This window comes from Vicugna pacos, chromosome 21, assembly GCF_048564905.1.
Source record: "Vicugna pacos chromosome 21, VicPac4, whole genome shotgun sequence".
NCBI lineage: Eukaryota > Metazoa > Chordata > Mammalia > Artiodactyla > Camelidae > Vicugna > Vicugna pacos.
Window position 1 is genome coordinate 17762867 of NC_133007.1, and position 22086 is coordinate 17784952.

The following is a 22086-nucleotide window of genomic DNA, read 5'->3' on the forward strand; positions in this document are numbered from 1 at the left end:
GTAAAGGCCGGATGAAAAATGTGGAATTAGGCACCCCACCGAGAACAGAAGGGAAGAAAAACCACTGTGAACAAGAAAACCCTCTGCTACTCTTCCCAAGAGACAAGCATTCCTAGCTGAAACCAGCTTGTCCAGCATCTACCGATGGCCCATACTCCCCCCTACAAAACCGGTCACTAACCCCCAACACAGAAAGGTTAAAGCCAAAGATGAGAAAAGGAACTCTGCTTTAAGATGAAACTAATCTCGAGTTTCTCTCCCAATGCGGGACCTGACCATTTTGGAGAAAACCATCACTAGTCCCCAAGCACTGGCCTCCCCAGGCCCCTCCACCTCCCCAGCCCCATCACCCTGCCCTGCCCTCTTCCCTCTGAAATCAGTGGCCAGAAAGCCCTAGACCAGGATCCCTTCAGGGCTACTTCATGAACTGCAGCTCCAGAGAGAAATTCGGCTTGGGTACTGGGCTTCCCCCATCCCCTCCTGTGTCCAGAACCCGCAATTTCTCCACGTACTGCACAAGGACAGTGTCTTGTCTCCAGGTCGGATTCTCAAGAGTGGAGGCATTGCACCACCTGACCTCCTCTATCTGGTTCGTGGGTAAACGCTTGAGATCCACAAAACCACAAGTCCCGCTTTGTCTGTATCCTCTGCCCCGACCCTGGGTAAGCTGTACCACAAAAAAGTAAATCAACACTGACATTCCAACTGTGAGAATCTGTCCAGCCCTTCTGCTGAGTGCGCATTTAAGACTCTGCTCTTTCCTACTACCATTCCTATTCACTCTTCATAATCATATTGGGATTCTGCCTTTTCCCACTTCGGGCTCATTTCAACCCACATCCACCGAGGTGGACCCCCTTGTGCTTCCCTTTTCTGAAGCCTAAGACTAAGGAGCTGAAGGGCACCAGGTACCAAAAGTTCACAGACCTACAGACCACCTGTGTCTGCTCCAAACTCTCAGCCTATCTAAAGTCTAATGTTTCTTCTAGGAGTTCAACCTCTAAGATTCCAGGATGGTTAGACAAACGAATGAGGTAAAACCGAACATCGGAGGACAAAAATGAGCAAGTCACAGAAACAAATGTTAACGGTCAGCAACCACATGATGACCTTTAACTTCATAGCTAAGAGCCATCAACAATACCCCATTTGTTTCGTTCAACTCAACATAGCAGTTGAAATGTTCCACAAAATCCAACACTCTCATACACTGTTTCACAACTCAGCAGTGGACAATGCTTGTAAGACCACAACAATGCACAAACCTAAATGTCACCCTAACCAAAATTTGATATAATTATACTACAAGAAGAGACATGGAGGGAAGGGGGAAGTGCCAGTTAAAACCTCATCACCTACAACAGGAAGCCAATGAAGACTGCCTATGTACAGATGGCCAACAAGCACGTGACAACATGCTCCATGTCACTAATGATCAGAGATATGTAAATGAAAGCTACAATGCGGGACCACCTCACATCTGTCAGATGACCATCACTGTTGTCCACAAACAAGAAATGCTGGAGAGGGTGTGGAGAAGAGGGAACCCTCCTACACTGTTGGTGAGGATGTAGTTTGGCATAGCCATCATGGAAAACAGTATGGAGACTCCTTAAACAACTAAAAATAGATTTACCATATGATCCAGCAATCCCTAAGCATATATCCATGGGAAACTCTAATTGAAAAAGATACATGCACCTCAGTGTTCATAGCAGCACTATTTACAATAGCCAAGACATAGAAACAACCTAAATGTCCATCAACAGATGACTGGATAAAGAAGTTGTGGTATATTTATACAATGGAATATGATTCAACCATAAAAAAGAATAAAATAATGCCATTTGCTGCAACACGGATGGACCTGGAGACTATCATTCTAAGTGAAGTAAGCCAGAATGAGAAAGAAAAATACCATATGATATCACTTAGACGTAGAGTCTAAAATAAAAGACACAAATGAACTTACAAAACAGAAACAGACTCACAGACATAGAAAGCAAATTTATGGTTGCCAGAGGGGAAGAGGCTGGGAAGGGGTATATTGGGAATTCACATTTGTAGATACTAACTACTAAATATAAAATAGATAAACAAAAAGTTTATACTGTATAGCACAGGGAACTGTATTCAATATCTTGTAGTAGCCTATAATGAAAAAGAATACAAAAACAAATATGTATGTATATGTATAACTGAAACATTACACTTTATACCAGAAAGTGACACAACATTGTAAACTGACTATACTTCAATTAAAAAAAAAAAGGAATGTGTAATATTGAGAGAGGGGACATCAGAAAATAGCACTGAAAATGTGATTTTTTGAGCTATGAGATAAATAAAAAGAGAAACAACCAAAAAGAGTTGAAAGTGTTTGTCTCTAGGAAATGGGATGGAGTCAAGAAGGAAGGCCTCCTTATTTTGGGTTTATAGGTCTTACTATAAATGGATGGAGTTACCCTTACTGTCATCATCACCTTCACAAGCACTAACACTTACTGGCTGTTTACCATACTCCAGGTAACATTTCAGCTGCCTTTTCTGTATTATTTCATGTATTATTTCATCCCTTTGAGAGGTAGGCACCATTTGGGTACCCATTTTACAGATGAGGAAACTGAGGCACAACAAGCAACTCTGCCCAAGATCACTGCACTAGGGAACAGCAGAGCTGAGGCTATTCACCTTTTTTTTTTTTAACCAGACGCATTTTCTTTAACTTTTACGAAAGTAATAATATACAGGTTAAATTTTTAATCATGTACCTGCACACAGGCAGCAGCATTTGGAAATAAGAAGAGCCAGTTAAATAGGAGGCTGTGAGCTAGGTCCAGACTACATGATAGAAGGTTCTGATGGGGACAAAAGCAGGCATGGCACTGCTGTCACACCAAATGTTTATTTAATCTGATCAGGTGCCCCCTATATACAGGCTGAGTCAATGCATTCACTCAGTTAGTGAGAATCTCTGAGTCCTAGTGAGGAAAAGTGCAAACTGCTCTCTCCAGAGTTTTATCCTCACCCACCTCATTTTCTCAGACGAAAAAAAAGCATTCCTGATCTCTGTATCAAGTCAGCCTCCAGGATCCCTGCAGCCTGAGAATGAGAGTGTGTTACATCCCACATCAAAAAGGGCTCTTTGAGTCCTCACGCTCACTTCTGGGATGGAAAGCAGCTCCAGCAAAATGTGCACGCTTAACAAAATTCTACACAGCTTAAGAAACTGAGAGGCCCTTCTGGAAGCCCATCCCAGGGCCTCAGACTAACCTAAGAGCCACTGCCCTACAGGGAAATCCTCCGCTCCCACTGAAGGGGAAGAGAAGAGAAGGCAAGACTTAACAACCTCTCAAATGTTATGATAAAATGCTGTTATTACACACACACAAAATTTTAAGCAGTCCCTTTTTCTCATCAGCACAATCATAGGAACTAGGAAAAGACCACAGTCAGTCACCAGGATGTTCAAACCTCCAAATAAGGTATATCCTCTGATTTAGCAGCATTAACTTTCTTAACAGGGGTGACGTCTTTCGGCACGCATCAACACAAAATAGGTCGCAGCTGCCACCTGCAGGGGCACCCCCTCCCCAGGATATTGCTGATGAGGCTAAAATGTTTCCCACATCTCAAGGAGACTGACATTTAGGTAACGTAAAACAACTTCAGTCGTCTTAATTGTCGCACAGCTAAGATAATGTTGCATCTTAAGGGACATGGTCCCCAAGGACTCATGGGAGGTGAAAAAAAAATTTCCCAAGAGGGGTAACATTTAGGTAAAAGGACTATATCTGTGCATAAGTGTGTGCTTGTAATTGAAAATAAAAGTCTTTATGAGGAAAACAACCAAACTGCACCAAGGAAGAGTGCTGAAGAAGTATTTTATCTTCATTTTTTGCTTGGTCTGATTCACCTTCATTCCACACACCCAGAGCAGAGCGCCACGCTGGAAGCAGGCGCACCTGCCCTGCCAAGCCAACACTGAAACTCAGCAGAGCAGAGCGGGTTTTTGGACTCCGGAGCCAGGCTACCTGGATTTAAATACCAACCCCACCACACAGTGCTTTGGCACTTGACACAGTTACTTAACTTCTCTGTACTACCATCTCCTCACCTGGAAATTGAGGATAATTTCAGTAACTTACGTCTTAGGGCTCTAAGGATTACAGGAGTTAGTACGTATAAAACGCTTGGGACAGCACATAGTCAGTGCTCGGGAAACATTAGCTATCATCTGTAAAAAGCGTTTTGAAAAAAATAGATAATAAATACACACACAAATAAATTCAGATAGTATTCATTGATATAAACAAAATAAAGGCACAAAAGGGCAAAAAAGGCAATAGGATAAAGTGACTGCAGGCACTCCAACAGTTATTATGCAGATGTTTTACAAGAGGATGTGTTACTTTCTCTTTTTTTGACTTTTTAAAAACAGCTTTATTTAGATAGAATTCGAATAGCACATAATTCACCCATTTAAAGTGTACAATCTAATACTGGCTTTGAGTACAGTCAGAATTGTGTACTCATCAGCATGTTACTTTTGATTAAGAAAAGAAGTGACAAAGATAATAAAAGTTGTTCTTCCTCATAAAAAAAACTTTGAACAGAAATAGACTCACAGATGTAGAGGACAAACTTACGAGTACCGGGGAGAAAGCGGGTGGGAAGGGATTAAACTGGGAGTTCAAGATTTGCAGATAGTAACTACTATATGTAAAATAGATAAAACAACGAGGTCCTACTGTACAGCACAAGGAACTATATTCAATATCTTGTAGTAATCTATAATGAAACAGAATATGTAAAGGAATACACGTATATATATATATATATATATATATATATATATATATATATATGATTGAAACATTATGCGGTACACCAGAAATTGACGCATTGTAAACTGACAATACTTCAAGTAAAAAAAAAAAAAAAAACTTACAAAAGTCCTTCCTAGTGAATTAAAAGTCTGTGCCACCCATCAAAATATCTGTCACCAAGTAAGTTCTTGAAACTCAAATGTCTGTACCTAACAGCCCAACAGATAAGCAATGGTTTTTGCTATAACCGCAGGGTTCGTTTAAAGCTGACTTGACAAAAACTAGTAGTTTTTAAATTCACGAGATCGGAAGTTTTCTACACTAGTCCCATGTTCCGAAACATCAGTGCACAGTCCATCTGCCATCTCCACTCCCACTCCTCTCTCCCTCCACACACCTACACACTCACATGGCAGGTGGGGCAGAGGGTAAGCCAGATCCAACAAGTGTGCCTCCTGCTAACACACTTCCTACCAGCACTAGTCCAATGTTCAGCTCTGCAGAGAGCCTACTGTGAAAATCTGAGATTCACCTTTCAGATCTCAAATTCTGATGTTAGAATAAAAAAAACAAAATGACCCAGATGAATCCATACACAACCCAACCCCACATTCATAACAAAAAACAAAAAAGACCCTCATTACATTCACTCAAGTATTTTGAGCACCTATGATATTCTAGGCATAGTAGACAGAGATGAAAGACATCGCTTTTAAAACTCAGTCTGCTGGGAAGACAGAGTGCACAGCATGCAAGAAGGAGGAGAACACAGGATGGGAACCGCAATGCAGAGTGCAGTGGACTGACAGAGGACACCTTCCGGGGAGGGGACTGGACGTCGTGTGAAGCAGAAGCAGTGACACATCCAGAGGTGTGGAGGTGAGCTCTCCGAGATCTGGGCGCTGACAACCAGGTTGGAAAGGACAAGCATGGAGTAGGGGGAGAGACAGGAAGTAAGGCTGGAGGGACCACGCCATAAGGCTTAGGGGGGTGGGCAATGCTGACAGCAAGACTGAAGGTGAAGAAGAACCACTGAAGCTTCAGGGGACTGACAGGCATGACCACTCCAGCAACAACGTAGAGAATGTCTTGAAGGAGGTCTGGACTGGCGGCTGGGAAATCAGCCACTGGAGAGTTATCCAGGCAAGAAATGATGGATGTGGGGGGACAGGGGTGGGTAACTTCAAGAGAAGTTCCACCAGGAGAACTGATGGGAGCCCAGGAGCCTGGACAGACGTGGGAGGATGGAGGAGTGCAAGAGAGGGACAGAGCTGATGCAAGGTTTCTGTCCTGTGCGTGTGTGTGGAGAGAAAACACCAGTAGTGCAGTATCTGTGGCCGGAGCAGGTGAGGTGAGGTATTAGCGGGCTAGTTCCGAATAAACCTGGTCCTGGAACAGGAAGGGTAGTGCCCAGGAGACAGCTGGATAAATGGGCAAGGACTCCCAGGAACGGACTCAGAGCAGGAAATAACCTGGGAGCCACCCACAAATGGAGGAGACAGAGGACGCAGAGGGCAAAAACCAGTGAGCCAGAGAGGGAGTTCTGAGGCATGACACCTTCACAGGCAGAAAAAGAACCCTCAGAGGTGACTGAGAAGGAACAGTGAAACAGGGAGAAAGCCAGCCAGCCTCAGATGGCGAATTCAAAAACACTTCCTCCAGAGGGAACGGTCATTGTCAAATGTTACCACAAGTAAGCTCAGGAACCAGTGGCTTTAACGGGCCTTGGGAACCAGGTGATGATTGGTGATTTTAGCAAGAAAAGCTTTTCCAGAGCCATTGACACTCTCCAACTCCTTTTAACCCCCTGACAGCACCATTTCCTTGACACCGGTCACACCTTCAATAATCAGACTGAATTCCTTTCTATGCAAAAGATTAGCAATAAAAACATAGACACCTGCAGTCCGGGGTCCTGGAATCTGGAGGTCAGAGTCTTGGATGGACCTGGAGGGCATCATGTTTAGTAAAAATAAGTTAAAGAAAGACAAATAACACATGTTATCACTTATAAGTCTAATCTAAATAAAACAAACTTGCGAATATGACAAAAAAAAGATACTCACAGATACAGAGAGAGAAGCGGGTAGGGGCAAGGTAACAGTAGGGGATTAAGAGATACAAACTACTATGTAGTAGATAAATAACCCAAGGGAAGGGTATAGCTCCGTGGTACAGCACATGCTTAGCATGCTTGAGGTCCTGGGTTCAATCCCCAGTACCTCCATTAAAAAATTAATTTAAAAATCTAATTACCTCCCTCCCCCACAAAAAAAAATTTTAATAAATAAATAAGCTATAAGGATATATTGTACAGCACAGGGAACATAGCCAATATTTTATAATAACTTTAAGTGCAGTATTAGCTATAAAAATTTTAATCACTTATGTTGTACACTGGAAACTAATACTGTAAATCAACTGTATCTCAATAAAAATAAGTAAAATTAAAAAGACAATATGGAGGAAAAAAAAAAAGTCAGAACTCTAACGGCTGACCACAGTCCAAGAGGGCGAATGCCACAGGAGAACAGTAAAGGGAATATATTTAGTTGGGTCTGGAAGACATTTATTAAACACCTACCACGCGGTTAGGCTCCGGGTTAGCCTGGTGAGTCAGACCTCGACTGGGAAGCGCCACGTGGTAAAGGGCTTTATCTGATCACAATCACTGCTGTGTTCCCAGGACTTGACAGTGTGTCCGGCACTTGGTCAGAAATCAACGAACATTTACCGGAAGAACAAAGGAATGGAAGGTGTGACCTTTTCTCTGGGAGGCAGACAAGGGTGAGAACTGCAGTGGCTTTATTTTCATACGTATGTATGTGTCTCCTAAAGGAGACGGAGTCCCACAAGTTGCGGTAACGCTACAGCTGTAAAACGCTGCCTTGTCTCCAGGAGGCCAGCAAGAGACAGCTGAGGGATGGGGTAGGGGGTAGTAATGGCGAGGGCTTTCCATGGTGCTGGTCACAATCTATTTCTTGACTTGGAGGGCACGTGTACAGATGTGGTCACTGTGATAATTCACTGAACCACATATTTGTCATTTTATACACGTTCCTACGTGTTCTATTTTTAAGGAAAAGCGTTAAAAAAAAAAAGCTATGTTATTTAATAAACTGCTTTTTCTTCCCCTAACTACCCTTTATAAAACAAGTCCACTTAACTCTTTTCAGAAAAAGGTCCAACTCAAGAACTTCAGAACAGAACCGCTAAGTAAGCCCTACAGCAAGCTGGTGATGAGAAAAGGAACAAGGAAAGGCCACCCGGAGAAGAGAGGGGCCCACATCTGACCCGCTGTGGCTTTGTGAGCAAAGAAGAAAGGCCACAGTCTCAAGGAAACAGCATCACGTTAGTAAGTGGGCATCACACTGCCCTACTGGGTCCCCACTGCTATCAACGCCACCGTGCCTGGATGCCGGCCAGGCTGATGTGCCAGGGAGCCATGCTGGTTACAAGCGACAGCAGAACGGCCAAAGGTCCTGCGGTGACAGCACGGCGGCCGCAGAGCAAGACCCACGGGCAGGTGGGTGATGTTGGCTCCATGCATCCCCCTGCGATGTGGGTACCTCTGCAGACACCTTCTCATGGGATCCTAGCAACTCTCCAAACAAGACGTTATCTCTTTTCACAAGTGTAGAAACAGGTCCAGAAGGGACAGATGAGGAGCGGTGGAGCTAGGATGTTAACACAGCGTGGCTGACTCTAAAGCGCATGTTCTTCCCACCCCATCGAGCTGTCTGGACTTACAGGAGTTCCACTCCAATCCGTGCATGAAGGAGAGACATCATAAAGCTTCGATTCTATCAGGCCAGAAAGACCTTGAACCACATCAAGACCTGCAAAAGGAGCCACATGGTAGGCTGGGGATTTAGCTCTTCTCAGATGTCCAAAACACAGGCTTTTCTACCTTGAGCGTGATGTCCCCTGATCATGCCCCTCCAGAACCCAATCCAGCACAGGCTCTGGCCAGCGTGTGTCCTTCAGAGTCAGAAAAGGAGGGCTCCACATGCATCGCCTTCCAGGAGAGTACTTTCTGTCTCTTTTACTCAAATACTATGTCTCACCCAACAGTCTGCTCCTCCTACTTTCAAAGGTTTGCTTTCTCTACTGAAAAAAAAGCAGAGAAAAATGAAGCCACTGACTAACCAAAACAGGATGTTTTACCTTGATAGAAAAATCAACAGGTCCCCAGGACATGCGCCCCTCCTGAAAGAGCAGGTTTCTGAACCAACCATCCTCCCCAAACTCACCGTCTGGAGAAAGTTCCCGCAGACAACAATATACCATAGAACAGAAACGGCTGCTCAGAAAACCTCTACTGAGACAACGGGCCGTCACGCCACAGCTGCTTGGGTAAAGCTGATTCCAGTGCACCTGTCGGCAGAGATGCCAAGCCATGAGCCACACAGATGGGACAGGCTACCCGAGGCCCCTGGGTATACATCCTGGGTTCTGAGTTCCGTTCCTGCTCAGAACTACTTCTTACTATCGAGTGTATCATAAATTTATCAGACAAGACCGTAACTGCTTCAGTTTACAGAGCGTCTGCATTTTTGTCAAGAAAACGTTTTGAACAGCAGCATCTCAGATCTTAACGCTGCTGTTTTACAGCAGAAACTGCAGTCTGTAATACATATAAGTATACATCACCCGTGTTGATGAAAGGAAGAACACTAAATAATCCCAGAGGGACAATTCAAGGTTACACATACAGCTTTGGAAAGTGTCTTTGCCATGTCAAGTCTCCCCAATTCAGTAAGGACATTTTCTATTCCTTAACAAGCCACACTAAAGCTCAGAAGAACCTAAAAAGCTGCCTTGTTCTCCCACCCTACGGCTCTGCTCAGCCCCTTCCCAACTCCCATCCATGCTTCAAGATTGAGACTAATGCAAGCTGCCCAAAGCAGAGACCATTTTCCTCTAAAGATGATGGATCTACCTTCCTCTAAGACAGAGAAGATAATCATTTTGGTATCAAAGATCTGCTCTTCGAAGATTTGAGTTAAAGTAAAGATCCATTTCATATCAACCTGCATTTCATTAAACAAAATTAGGTGACACCCCTAGTAAGAACTTGACAGCAAGATGTTAAGGTTGATTGCATATTTTTTCAAATGCATCATTAATCAAGCACCTAAGCCATGTATGTAGCATGTAGAGTTACACCAAACTCTGTGGTTGGCAATATGCCACAATCCTATCCAGGTGAAGGGACCCCAAGAGGAGATACAAATGTGACCAGCAAAGGGACAATGATCTCCCGGCAACAGCCAAAGCAATTGGGTTTAAGCACTAAAAACTAGTATTAGAAGAAGGAACTGAGCAAGAAAGTAATGCACTCTTCACCCATTTATTCAGCAAATATCTGAGCACCTACTGTGTGCAATTTAAATAAAATGACCAAGGAGATGAAAGGGTTAACCACACAGATGTCTGAAGGAAGTGCTGTCCGCACACAATGAACACAACGCCAAGGCCCATTTGTAGGACCTTGTGGGTCTTTGGAAGGACTCTCGCCTTTTACTGAGAGTCAGATGGGAAGCTACTGCAAGGTTCTGAGCAGAAGCAGGGGAACTACTACCCAGCCTTCATTTTGACAGGATCACTCTGGCTGCTGCGATGAGAACAGGGTAGATCAGGACAGGGTAGGTCAGGGAGATGAGTCAGGATTCCACTGCAATAACCCAGCTGAGAGGTGCTGGGGGCTTGGACCAGAGTGGAAGCAGTGGAGGTAGAAAGTGGTCAGACTGTGGACAGGTAGGTAAGAGGGCAGGGACAGCAAGATTTCTTAATGGATTGGGTACAAGTGAAGGAGAGCAGTTAAGAATGACTGCAAGGTCTTAGGCCTGAGCAACTGGAAGGATGAAGATGTCATCAATGGAGATGGGGAAGGATGCAGGTCAAGTATGTCTGGGGGAAGGTCAGGAGTTAAATATGAGACTTACTGACACTCTTGTTCTACATCCAAGTGAAGATACTACAGAGCTCGAGAAGAAGGTCCTTAATATCTGGTTATTTAACAAGTATTTATTGAGAACCTACCTAAAGTGTTTTTAGCCCATGTGTGAGCCTCAGGCAACAGTGAGGAAAACCTCAACCCTGATCCTGAGAGCTCAGTCTAGAGGGGAAGACAGACTAACGAAGCAAGGTCCACGCTGGCTGCGGGAGAATTCCAAGCACCTGGTACGATGCTTCAGCAAGACTGCAGAGGGACACTGAACCATGCCAGGAGGACCGCCTGAGAGAGAGAGCGCGCATGGAAAGATAAGCAGGGGTCATCCAGGTAAAGAAAAGGAAGGAGGGCAGAGGGACGAACTTAAGGGAAAAGGAGTGAGAGAAAGCACATATGGTCCCAGGACCTGTGAGGAATCCAGTTCAGGCAAGTGTTGCCAAGTGGCAAGATGTCAGTCTCTGCCTTAGGCGGGTTCGGAGCACTTGGTATGTGTGACTAGTGGTGAAAAAAAAAAAAAAACAATTACAGGATATTCAAGGCAAGTTACAGAATTGTGGAATGTTAAGGGCTGAAAGGACCCTCTTCTCTATAAATGAATATACCTAATAAATAACTGGCAAAGCTAGACTGGAACCCAAGTTTCCCAAATCAGTGGCCATAAAAGGGTGATTTGAAATACTAAAGTTGATACTGAAAAGTGAATAACCAGTGAGGAGCGTACGGTGGTAGAGCACATGCTTAGCATGTCGAGGTCCTGGGTTCAATTCCCAGTACCTCCATTTAAATAAATAAATAAACCTAATTACCCCCCCACAAAAATGTAATGAAGTTAAAAAAAAAAGGGGGGGGGAGGGGAATGACCTAATAAGTGGGTAACAAATCCTTCTATAAATCTGCAGGTTTCCAGTTTTCTGCTTTCAACAAAATCAAAGGAGGTGGGTGGCAAGCTAGCTTATTCACAAAGATAGCATCAGGTTCTGACATAACTTAAAAGACAAAAAGTGAGTGATCTTAATATGACAAAAGTTCTTCCATTCTCATCTACTTATATCAACAAAGTTCCTCAAAGTTTATATCTATACAGTAAAAAATCTTATTCTAGCATCGAGTAGTAATAGTAATCATCCACCAACACATAAAATAATGGGGTGGGGGAGTGCCATCCATCTCATCAAGTTGCCTTCCAACAAAACTCCCACCTTCTGTGTTTACTTATCAAAACGGATACCTACTTGTTCTGATTAATTTATGCTAATAACTGTAGTAACGTGATCCAAAAGAAGTTAACACTGAAAAGACTTATGAGAACAGGAAATAAAAATCATTCCAATGTGCATACATATTCTTGTTGCAGAAGGATGACAGGATGTTCAATAAAGATTTTCAAGCATAAAAATAAATTAACATTTTGTGGGGAAAGTGGAATTGAAAATGGTTTCAAGGAGAAAAATTGAAAAGTTAGCATTTCTGATTCAAGTACAAGCTTATTCATGTATTTTTCAAATGGATAATTCAAATTATTACAGCATTTAGAGGCCATCAGATACATTTAAAAGAATGAAACAATTAATATTTTAAAATGTCAACATTTACAATATATCAGAAATTACATCCTTTGCTACTTTTTACTCAAGATGAAAAATAAACTGATGTCAAAATCACATGAGGGGCCTCCTACACTCTTGGTGGGAATGTAAACAGGTGCAGTCACTATGGAGACAGTATGGAGGTTCCTTAAAAAACTAAACATAGAGCTACCATCTGATCCAGCAATCCCACTTCTGGGCATACATCTGGAGAAAACTATCATTTGAAAAGACACCTGCGCCCCAATGTTCTTAGCAGCACTATTTACAATAGCCAAGGCATGGAAACAACCTAAATGTCCACCAACAGATGACTGGATAAAGACGATGCAGTATATACATGCAATGGAATATTAGTCAGCCATGAAAAAGAGTGAAATAATGCCATTTGCAGCAACATGGATGGATCTAGAGATTATCATATTAAGTGAAGTAAGTCAGACAGAGAAAGACAAATATGATATCACCTATATGTAGAATCTAAAAAAAAATGCAAATAAACTTATTTACAAACCAGAAATAGACTCACAGACATAGAAAATAAACTATGGTTACCAAAGGGGAAGGGGGAGGTGGGTAAATTAGGAGTTTTGGATTAATATACACACTACTATATATAAAATAAATAACAAGGGCCTACTATATAGCACAGGGAACTATATTCAATATCTTATAAAAATCTATAATGGTAAAGAATCTGAAAAAGAATGTATGTGTGCGAATATATATATGTATGTATGTGTGTGTGTGTGCACGTGTGTATTTTAAAAAAAACACTAAACATGTGAAAGAATAAAGAATTCTCCAACATTCTCTAAGGAGAAATGGATGCAAACATGTTTAAAGACTACAGTCCAAAATCCCAGGTCAGCACTCTGAGCATCCCATTCCACTACACACATTCTCTGTACAGCCTGAGAGAGACTACCCACCTGCACAGGGCAGAAACAAAGCTCAGCCTCCACCATCTGGGAGAAGGCGATCCCAGAGACATCTGTACAACTCTGGACTTCCTACAGGACAGGCAAACAAACAAAGGATGTTTGCTGAGATAGGACAAAGCAGTTCCTCAGCCAAGGGGAGAGGAGGTTGGGAATTGCCAGACTATCATACCAGACAGCACACTTACAGACTGATTAAGGCAATAAAGACGCATAACTTCAGCTCCACATGCAAAAGTCTTACACTTCCACCATGTACACAGCACGCAAAATTCTTAACAGAAGCCCTACAATAACGTGCCCCAAGTCATACAAAAAGGCAAGTGGTAGAATCTTCTCTGTCACTACTCTTGCGAAATGAATGCTCTACCCAAAGGAAGTGTGGGGGACCACGTGGGATGGGAAGAGGAGGCACTGCTGAAAACCACCGCAGGGTACTCCAGGTTCCTTCGCGGGGAACTCGAGGTTCCGACGTAGGGCGTGCAAGGTCACTAAAGCAAGTGTGAGAGGAACAGAGGTACTCTTGACACTTTTTCTGCAGTTTCAAAGGGAGTCACCATGGGAAAATAATTGCTTTTTAAAAGAAATCTACACTATGAAAAAATCATTTTTAATAGCCAGGTGACAAGGCAAACTGACCTTTTTGATTATCACCGTCTTCTATCATCATACAAAATTCTCAAAGCATACACGATTCATTTTAGAACCATCGCCCCCATATCTAATCGAGTTACTGTTTAAGACAGGCCTGAAAAGTCCTACGTTTTATGATTCTTTTTATTTTTCAGGTTAAATAGTCTATTGATGGTACTTTTGTTGATGGTAAATACTTTGCTTCCTGAATGAACTCTCATGTTAGACTTAACCTCTTGCGTGTATGTGAACTGAATGCTGATGACTGTGTCTTGTCAAAATCTGACAACTTTTAGACCTTTTATTTTGTCTTCTAGAAAATTCTGTCTTTTCCTTTTTATTTTCATGTAAATTTTACAGTTACTTGTTCATTTGGAAATATTTCACTTTCAAAAGTAACGTTTTTGACTTGCTGTTTTTATGTAGGGTTGAAAGAAAAGCAATACGTGTATTAAAATCAAATTATCAAATTCAATGTTAAAAAAATATTTTGAAAATGTTTCCACTGTTAGGCAACTTAGTTGCCAAAAACTATGTGTGTGCCTATAAAACTCATAAACAGAAAACTTGGAAAAACCTGCAAATAATTCCAAGTGAGGATCCTGAGTGGGTTTTGAGTCCACTAGTTAAAAAGCATTAAGTGGAACACCTTGGTCTACAAAAATAGCTGAGGGACAGCAAAGAAGATAAAAATTTTCTTGCTGGTTTTTAACAACAGCCACTGCATAATTGGGGGATGGGACTACCATGATTTGGTACATAATACAAATGATGAGTTTCTTGTACTTGGATCATTTTAGGGAATAACTTTTTCAAATATGGTCATTAAATCAAGATTCATGAGACAATTTAGAGCCAAATCTTCAGCCTTATATTATCACTAAGAGTAAGATCACCAAGATCATCCAAGATGCACGAATCACGCATTTGAAATAAGCTTCCTAAAAATTAAAAAAATTTAGTCACAAATAAAAAATACTTCAGTAAAAGACTCAAAAGGTTTTATACCATTAAAGAAATCACAATGTTTAAGTGTTTATTTCATTTCCTCATCTTTTCAGAATTCTTTTTTAATTTTTGTTTTTTGTTTTTAACTATGTTTTTGCTTTTAATTATGTGATAATTTTTTGTTTTTAATTATGTATTGATTATACATATATAACTTACATATACAGATACATTATAACTATGACAAGATAATCACATGCTTTAATGATACATTGGCTTAACGATAAAAATAGTTTAATGAAAAGAAAGCATATATACATATACATGCACACACATGGAATATTCCCTCAAGCCTTTTCTATTGATTAAAAAAAGTGAGATACACATTAAAAGACCTCAGAGATCTTTAGCAGTTCTAACAGCACCATCTCAGATCCCACTAGCAAAAAAAAGGTCAGGTCTTCAGCCATGAAATTCCCAAATACAATCTGTCTCCATCACAGAACCTCATGAAAGCAAGACTCAACAAAGAGGCAGAAGACCTATGCCAGCGCTATAGGTACAGAGAGCAGGAGTTAGGTGACACCAGACAGCCCGCGCATCAGAAACCACACTTCAAAGGCTTTCCAACAAGAAATAAAGGAGGTGGTAGCTGACCAAAGGCACAGCAGGAGAGGAACCACAGGAGGCTGTCTGGGCTTCCTTCTAGCAGGCACTGCTAGGCGCTGGAGTAATCAACCAGAGGGGAATTTCAGCTGGAACGAAGAGCCTTGGGCAGAGGGGACATGTAAGGGGCCAAGCTAGGGCATGTGGCTGGAAAAGAGAGGAAAGGGGAGAGTGGCAGGGGGTCTGCAGGGCCAGGGCAGCAGCTTGGGGCAGTACAAAGCTGACAAGGTCAGCTCTGAGCAAAATGCAGAGGGACCAAAGCAGTCCCATGGCTCTGGGAGCCCCTGATGGGGCGAGGGTGTAGAATGAGCCATCTGGCCAGATGGGGATGGCTGCTGAGGTTCCAGGAACAGGACAGTGGGAGCCAAGGCGAGGCAGGTCCAGGGCACATTCCAGAGCGCTCCAAAGGCAGATGCTGACTCATGGTGAAGCCGATCTGAGGTGACAGCCCCCACCACTGAGAGGGCTGCCATTTCTTCTCCAGGTCTGTATTAATCACACAGTCTGACCCACCTCCCTCCAAATACCTCTGAGGACTGGTCGCTGCTGGGGAGACAGCTCAAAACAGGCAATAGATTTAGAAAAGGGAAAAATCTGGATTCCAATCCACGTTCTATCACTGCTGCATGACCTCAGGCAAGTTAATTCTGCTCACCTCATCTTCCACTGTTATCCATCAACGGGGAAGACACCTGCCTGACTTCAAAGGGAAGAGATAATCAAATGCTTTAATGATAAATTGGCTTGATGGTAAAAGTGGTTTAAACAGCTTGTCACTATAAAATACTGACAGAGACTTTCTCTCATATTTCCTTATATTCCCCTCAACTCTAAGCACATAATACAGTCTCTGCATAATGACATTCACTCAACAAAATGCCCATCTAGTACACAGGAAACAAACACTAGGCTCTAACTAGGCAATACCAGTGTATCCTACCACATTGGTTCAAGGGGCTTTATATTGTTTGGTCACTTCAACACCAAGAGTACAGTTACGTATGGTTTCAACCATGGCTTCAAATTCTAATCCAAATAGCCTTATAAATTACAAGAATAAGGGGACAATTATAAATTATGGTCTGCCTAACTCAGTTCAGCACATGTCAAATACCCACACCACATCCAACACTGTAATGGCCACGATGGCAGAAATAAGGACACGCTCTTACAGAACTTTTATCATAGTGGGCGAGGCAGTCAACCAATAACCCTGGCACCACGCAAAACGTAGTGAAAGGATGGATGTTAGAGACAAAAAAATAATTCTGATTAAGGAAATGGATAACAAAGTTCCCTCGGGGAAGGACTGACAGAACTGAAGGCCTAAAAGGATTAGAGAGAAGACCAGAAGCAAAAGCATAAGTGAAAGCAGTTCCACAGATGTTGTCTGTGTGCACTGGGGGGTCGGGGAAGGGGACAAGCGTGGAAAAATAAACAGTCTGGGACCGCATTTGGGGGCCGGGGGGATTTGCACTGTGCTGAAATATCTGACCTGTAGTCTGGGCAATGGAGAGGCGTTAAAGGTTTCCAAAGACAGTGACACAGTCAGAGCTGTTAGGAGAACCCATTCTGCAGGCAGGGGGAAGGAGCAGATTGAGAAGCTATTTCAATTGGCCAAAGAAGAAGTCACAAGGGCAGAAACAGCAAAAATAAAGAGGGAATGGCACCTAAAGCCACGGGTATTTACGCAGGTAAAGAAGTTTAAACTAGTTGCTTTTCCCTGTTACTTCTGGCTCTCTCTAGACCTGGCCTTCAGGAGGAAATACGAGAACTTGATTTTTAACCTACAGATCAGAATTACTTTCTAAACCCACAATTTCAAGATGAGTTTTGAACAATGATTTGCCATGGCAGCCTAGCAAAGCTTACTCTAGAATTCTAATTCATCTTCATTTATAAAACAAGCTAAAAAAAAAAATGTGATATACAGACCAGTTATCACTATGTTTGCCTTCTAGCACCAAAACAATTTAGCCTAAGATAAAATGCTTATAACTCAGGGGAGCCACAACATGGAGACAAAGCAGAGTTCTCAAGAGCACCTCAACAGGGAGTTGTCTTTTCTTATAAAGAAGGAATGGAGGAGGGGAGAAATCACTCAAGATCTATACTATGGGGCCACTGGGTTCAAAGCAATCTGCATTTCCATTTGCTTTTGGGTCAAGTACCTCTGACACCATTCTGTAGCCATTTCCAAGTAGCCCCCTTCCACGCTGAAGATGTAAACTTGGTTCTCTGCGTATACCTTAACATCAATTCTTAAACAAGGCAACAGCAAGGACAGAGCCGCACAGGGCTAGTTCCAGCTCCACCACTAACTGAATGATGTGAATTCGTTAGTTTTCTCATCTACAAGCCATCAGATTCAGTGCTGGGATCCAGGGCCTTTGAGGTCCCTTCTAGCTGTAAAACTGTCATTTCTGATGATGCTCTTAGGCCTTGTGCCTCCTCCCAAATTCCTTTAACAGGCCCAATGCAAATACCCAGGGGGGCAAAGTATCAACCTTGCTTCCAGACCCCCTGTACTGTGGGAACATTCAAGCTTGAGGCTTTCAAAGAAAGTCCAGTTTGTTGATGCTGACCATCCTTTAAAAGAAAAAAAAAAAAAACTTCACATTCCTCGGAAGAAAGGCACTAAAGACAAATATAGAATCAAGACATAATTGCAGCAAACCGACTACAGAACGGAATTTTAGAAGTCCATTCAGTGCTCCCTTGGGCTTTCTTAGGAACCAAACAATTATCAAATAATCTTAAACAATGACAAAGTATTTATAAGTGCCCCAGATGTACAACGTGCTTTAAAAAGTGCATGAAAAGACACTTTTTTGGTAGTAGCTTCCTCCTTGAGAAATAGGGACAGCGGAGTTAGCTTCTCCCTTAACCGCTCACTACTAGCTCCTACTTGACACGTTACCTAAATAACACTTAAATTTATAGTGATTATCGACTGAGAACAAGTGATAATTGAGGCGAACACGAGAAGGAGGAGAAGGGAGTTATTTTACCTTTTAGGATCTCAGTTTCCATCTCTGTAGTGACTCAATTACTTAGATGATTACCAAGGTCATTTTGTTCCCAAATGCTATGCCCATCTGCCTCCTTCCCCCTAGGAGGGCTGGACCTCAGGTTAATATTTGGGCTCAGCTATATGCCACGCATCGTGCTAGGAGCTCCGGGAATACAGCCCTGAAAAACCACCAAAAAAAAAAAAGGTCCCACGCAACACGAATATGCTATGGAAGGAGTGGGGGGGGGGGTGCGGTAATTATAATAGAACAGGTAAACTTCCTAAAAGAGGCGGAATCCTGGTTTGGCTGTGACTTACTAGTAATACTACTCGTAGAGAACGTTACCAAAAGAAAAAAAAATTAAAAATAAAAATGCATTCAACTGGGGAAAAAATTCAACATAAACTTCTGGGGCCTAAAACAGGCAGATTCTTACTCCTGGGAGCCACCGACGAGATTAACTAATCAATAAAGAAGTTCCCCAGCGCCAGCTGCCGAGTCCGGGCCCCATGCGCCAAAGCAGTCCAGACCTGGAGGGGGAAATGTGCAACCAAAATGGAGGAGGGGCTACGGCGGAGTCGGCTCCGGAGTGAAAACCTCGTGGCTCGCTCCTCATGGCGCCAACCAGCCTTCCTGCTCTGCTCTCCCCAGCCTTAGGAGGCATCATCCCGCCTCGCCAAACCTACAGCGCAGCACCCATCTCCCGCAAGCTACCCTGGAGGAGTTCCGCGCACCAAATGAACTGGAGACTGTTAAAACTGTAAAGGAAACAAGTAGCCACATCTTAACTGCAGGAGAGCAAAGAAACATCTGGGAGGACTCCACCCTTCTCCACCTGCAGAAAAAGCCCAGGGTAAAGCTAGGAAAGCATTTCCCTAGCCTCCTCTTGTCTTACTGGGGGGGGAAAAAGACAGACAGAAGGAAGGATCCTAGAGAAGTCAGACACCAGAGGACGACCTCTTTCCGTGGATCCAAGACGCGGGTGCCCCAGACCTCGAAGAGCTTGGAGCCAGAACAACTTTCTCATTGAAGCGGACCGCGTTTCATCTTATAACAAAAAGAGAGAGAGAGAGAGAGAGAAAGCCCCGACTATGATCATTTCACTGATGTCATCTCGCCCATCTGGCTCTCAGGATTTTACCCGGAAACCCCTGCAATCCCCAGCTCCCGCGTCCAGCCCAAGTGGGGCTCCCCTTCCCCGGGACGCCGCCTCGCGCGTTCTCGCAGCCCTCGCGGTCGGGCTAGCCGGCTCGCTCCGCCCTTGGCACCCGGGCTGCGCTGCTGGGCGAGCACATCAGCGCCACGCCGGGGGGGAAGACGGGGGTATCGGGGGCTCTTGGAGGACCCTGCTTAAAGCCCTCTTTCCCACGTCTGACTGGCAAAACAATAAGCATCCGCTTTCTCTGCCCCTCCCCCATAGGACCCCGGCCACGAGTTACTGCCGCGGGGGGGAAAACCGAGAGGGAGGGGGCCAGCCCCGTGATCGGTGGCCAGGGTACCCTGGAACCTCGTTGGCCCGAGTCCCCGCCCTCCGGCCCCCGCCGCGGCGCCCGGAGTCCGCGCGGGGAAGACTCGGCGCTGGCACGCGGCCAGGAGCGGAGGCGCGCGGGCCACGCGGTGGCTGCAGCCACTGACACGGCCCGCGGCCGTCGGCCACATGCGCCGCCGCCGGGCCCGGGCCCGGGGGGCGAGCGGAGGGCAAGAGAGCGCGGTCCCCGGGCCCCGCCGTACCTTGCCGCTGGCCGTGCCCCCGCTGACGCCGATAAGGAAGGGCTCGCCGCCGTTGGGCTGCTGGTGGTTCTGCAGGGTCTGCTCGCTGTCCCCGGCCATGGCTCGCGCCGCCCCTCCTCCCGCTGCCGGTGCGAGCGGACGCACGCTCCACGCCCGCTCCCGCGCCGGGCTCGCTCCGCTTCCCGCAGCCGCCGCTGGGCGCTGCCCAGGTCAAGGCTGCCGCCGCTCCCTGCGCGCCGCTTGGAGCCCGGTGCTGGGGCTGGCTTCCCCGGAGGAGCCGAGAGCCTTCCTCTGCCCGCAGCAGCCGGCGCCGGTTTACATCCCAGGCAGAGGTCAGCGTGATGCTGCTGCTCCAATCCGGGCGGGCAGCGCGCTGCTATTCGCCGAGGCAGAGGCGGCGAGGCGTCTGGCCCCAGCCTCCGCCCCTCCCGGGCCCCGCCGCCGCCGCCCGAGGTCTCTGGGAAAGGTGTGAGCCCGACCCTCCTCCCCATCCGCCCGGTTAACCCTTTCCCGGACCATCTGCGGCGGACCGAGGCAAAGAAAAAGGAGCCAGCTGCGTTTTAATTTGGTATGCTACCACCCATTTCAAAACGGTTAAAAGGCTAAAAGTGCAGATCAAGTAATGGAGGGGATGCCCCCAGGTTTCAGAGGCAAAATTCGAACTTGGACAGTTAAGATGATACAAAGAGTTAATGTCATTTACCCATTATCCAGGCTAAAAACTTGCGTTCCGAAAATGAGATATTTTTCCCCTCCCGTTTGCCAAAATAGTATGTCAGCCGCTGGCTTTAAATATTTCCTGTCTTGGAAACCCCCAAACGCCGTCGTCCTTAACAGGCGACTCTGAAGTCCTTCCTAGAGAAGGGTAACTTGAAGGTCTCCTCTGAGGGGCGCCCTCCTTCCTAACATCAACGCCCTTTCTAACCATGGTTTGGAACCCCAAACGTTGAGGTTCCTGTGGAGTTAGGGCTTGTGGAAACATTCATATAATACTTAACGTCATGTGGACTTATTAATACGTTTACTTGAACTGGTTTTTCAGAGATGGGCAATTAGGCACTTGGTTACAAAGGCAGTAGCTGCGGATGACTCAGAGCAGTGCCACCTCTGGAACCAGATTTCTGCATCCACAGGCAGTCCCAGGAGCAAGTTAATCTCCCTTGCTCAAGGATCTCATCTGTTAAATGGGAATGATAATGGCAGTTACATGCTAGGATTATTGTATTAAATGAATTATTATATTGAAAGTACTTAAAATAGTACTTGGCACAGTTACAGACCCTATGTAAGTGTTCTATGGGAAAAGACATCTAAAGGGCTGGAAAGGAAGCCTTTGTTGGGGCACAGGGAAGAGAGGTAGGAGTAAGACTAGTAGACTAGTGGGCTTTTCCCTCTTCTGCCCCTAGCGCTGGCTCACCCTCACATAAGGAAATTCCTCTTGTCCATTTAAATTATTAAGGGTATTCTCAGCACTGGTGACCTCGACAAGGACTTCTGCATCTTTACTCTCTATAAAGCCAAGCAGGCTGCCTGTGCTATTCCCTGTGCTGTGTCATCCTCTCTTGGGAGCCTGGTCACCAAATCCCATAGCTAGGGATGTTCAGATCACATTAGAGCCTAACATAGCAATTACACAGCAGATTCTAGATTAAGTGATTTCCAGCTGCCTGCCTTCCCCTCCCACTGAGAAAAAAACAAATCCAGAGCTAGAAAAGATTCAAGGAAATACATTTTCTTGGTTATCTGTGAGAATTGTTCATATATATCCAGATATGTCTGATC

General features: G+C 44.5%; 1 protein-coding gene across 2 annotated transcripts in view; it reads right to left on the minus strand.

The window, feature by feature from the left end:
* Positions 1 to 20733, minus strand: part of UCK2 (uridine-cytidine kinase 2) — a 65974-nt gene extending 45241 nt beyond the window's left edge. The window contains exon 1 of one of the 2 annotated variants that reach the window (XM_072946206.1): positions 20305 to 20733. In XM_072946206.1, coding sequence (XP_072802307.1) covers positions 20305 to 20403 — 99 coding nt within the window. In that variant the 5' untranslated portion in view covers positions 20404 to 20733. The remainder of the gene's footprint in view (positions 1 to 20304) is intronic. The other variant, XM_072946207.1, reaches the window with a different exon arrangement.
* Positions 20734 to 22086: the final 1353 nt, after the last annotated feature.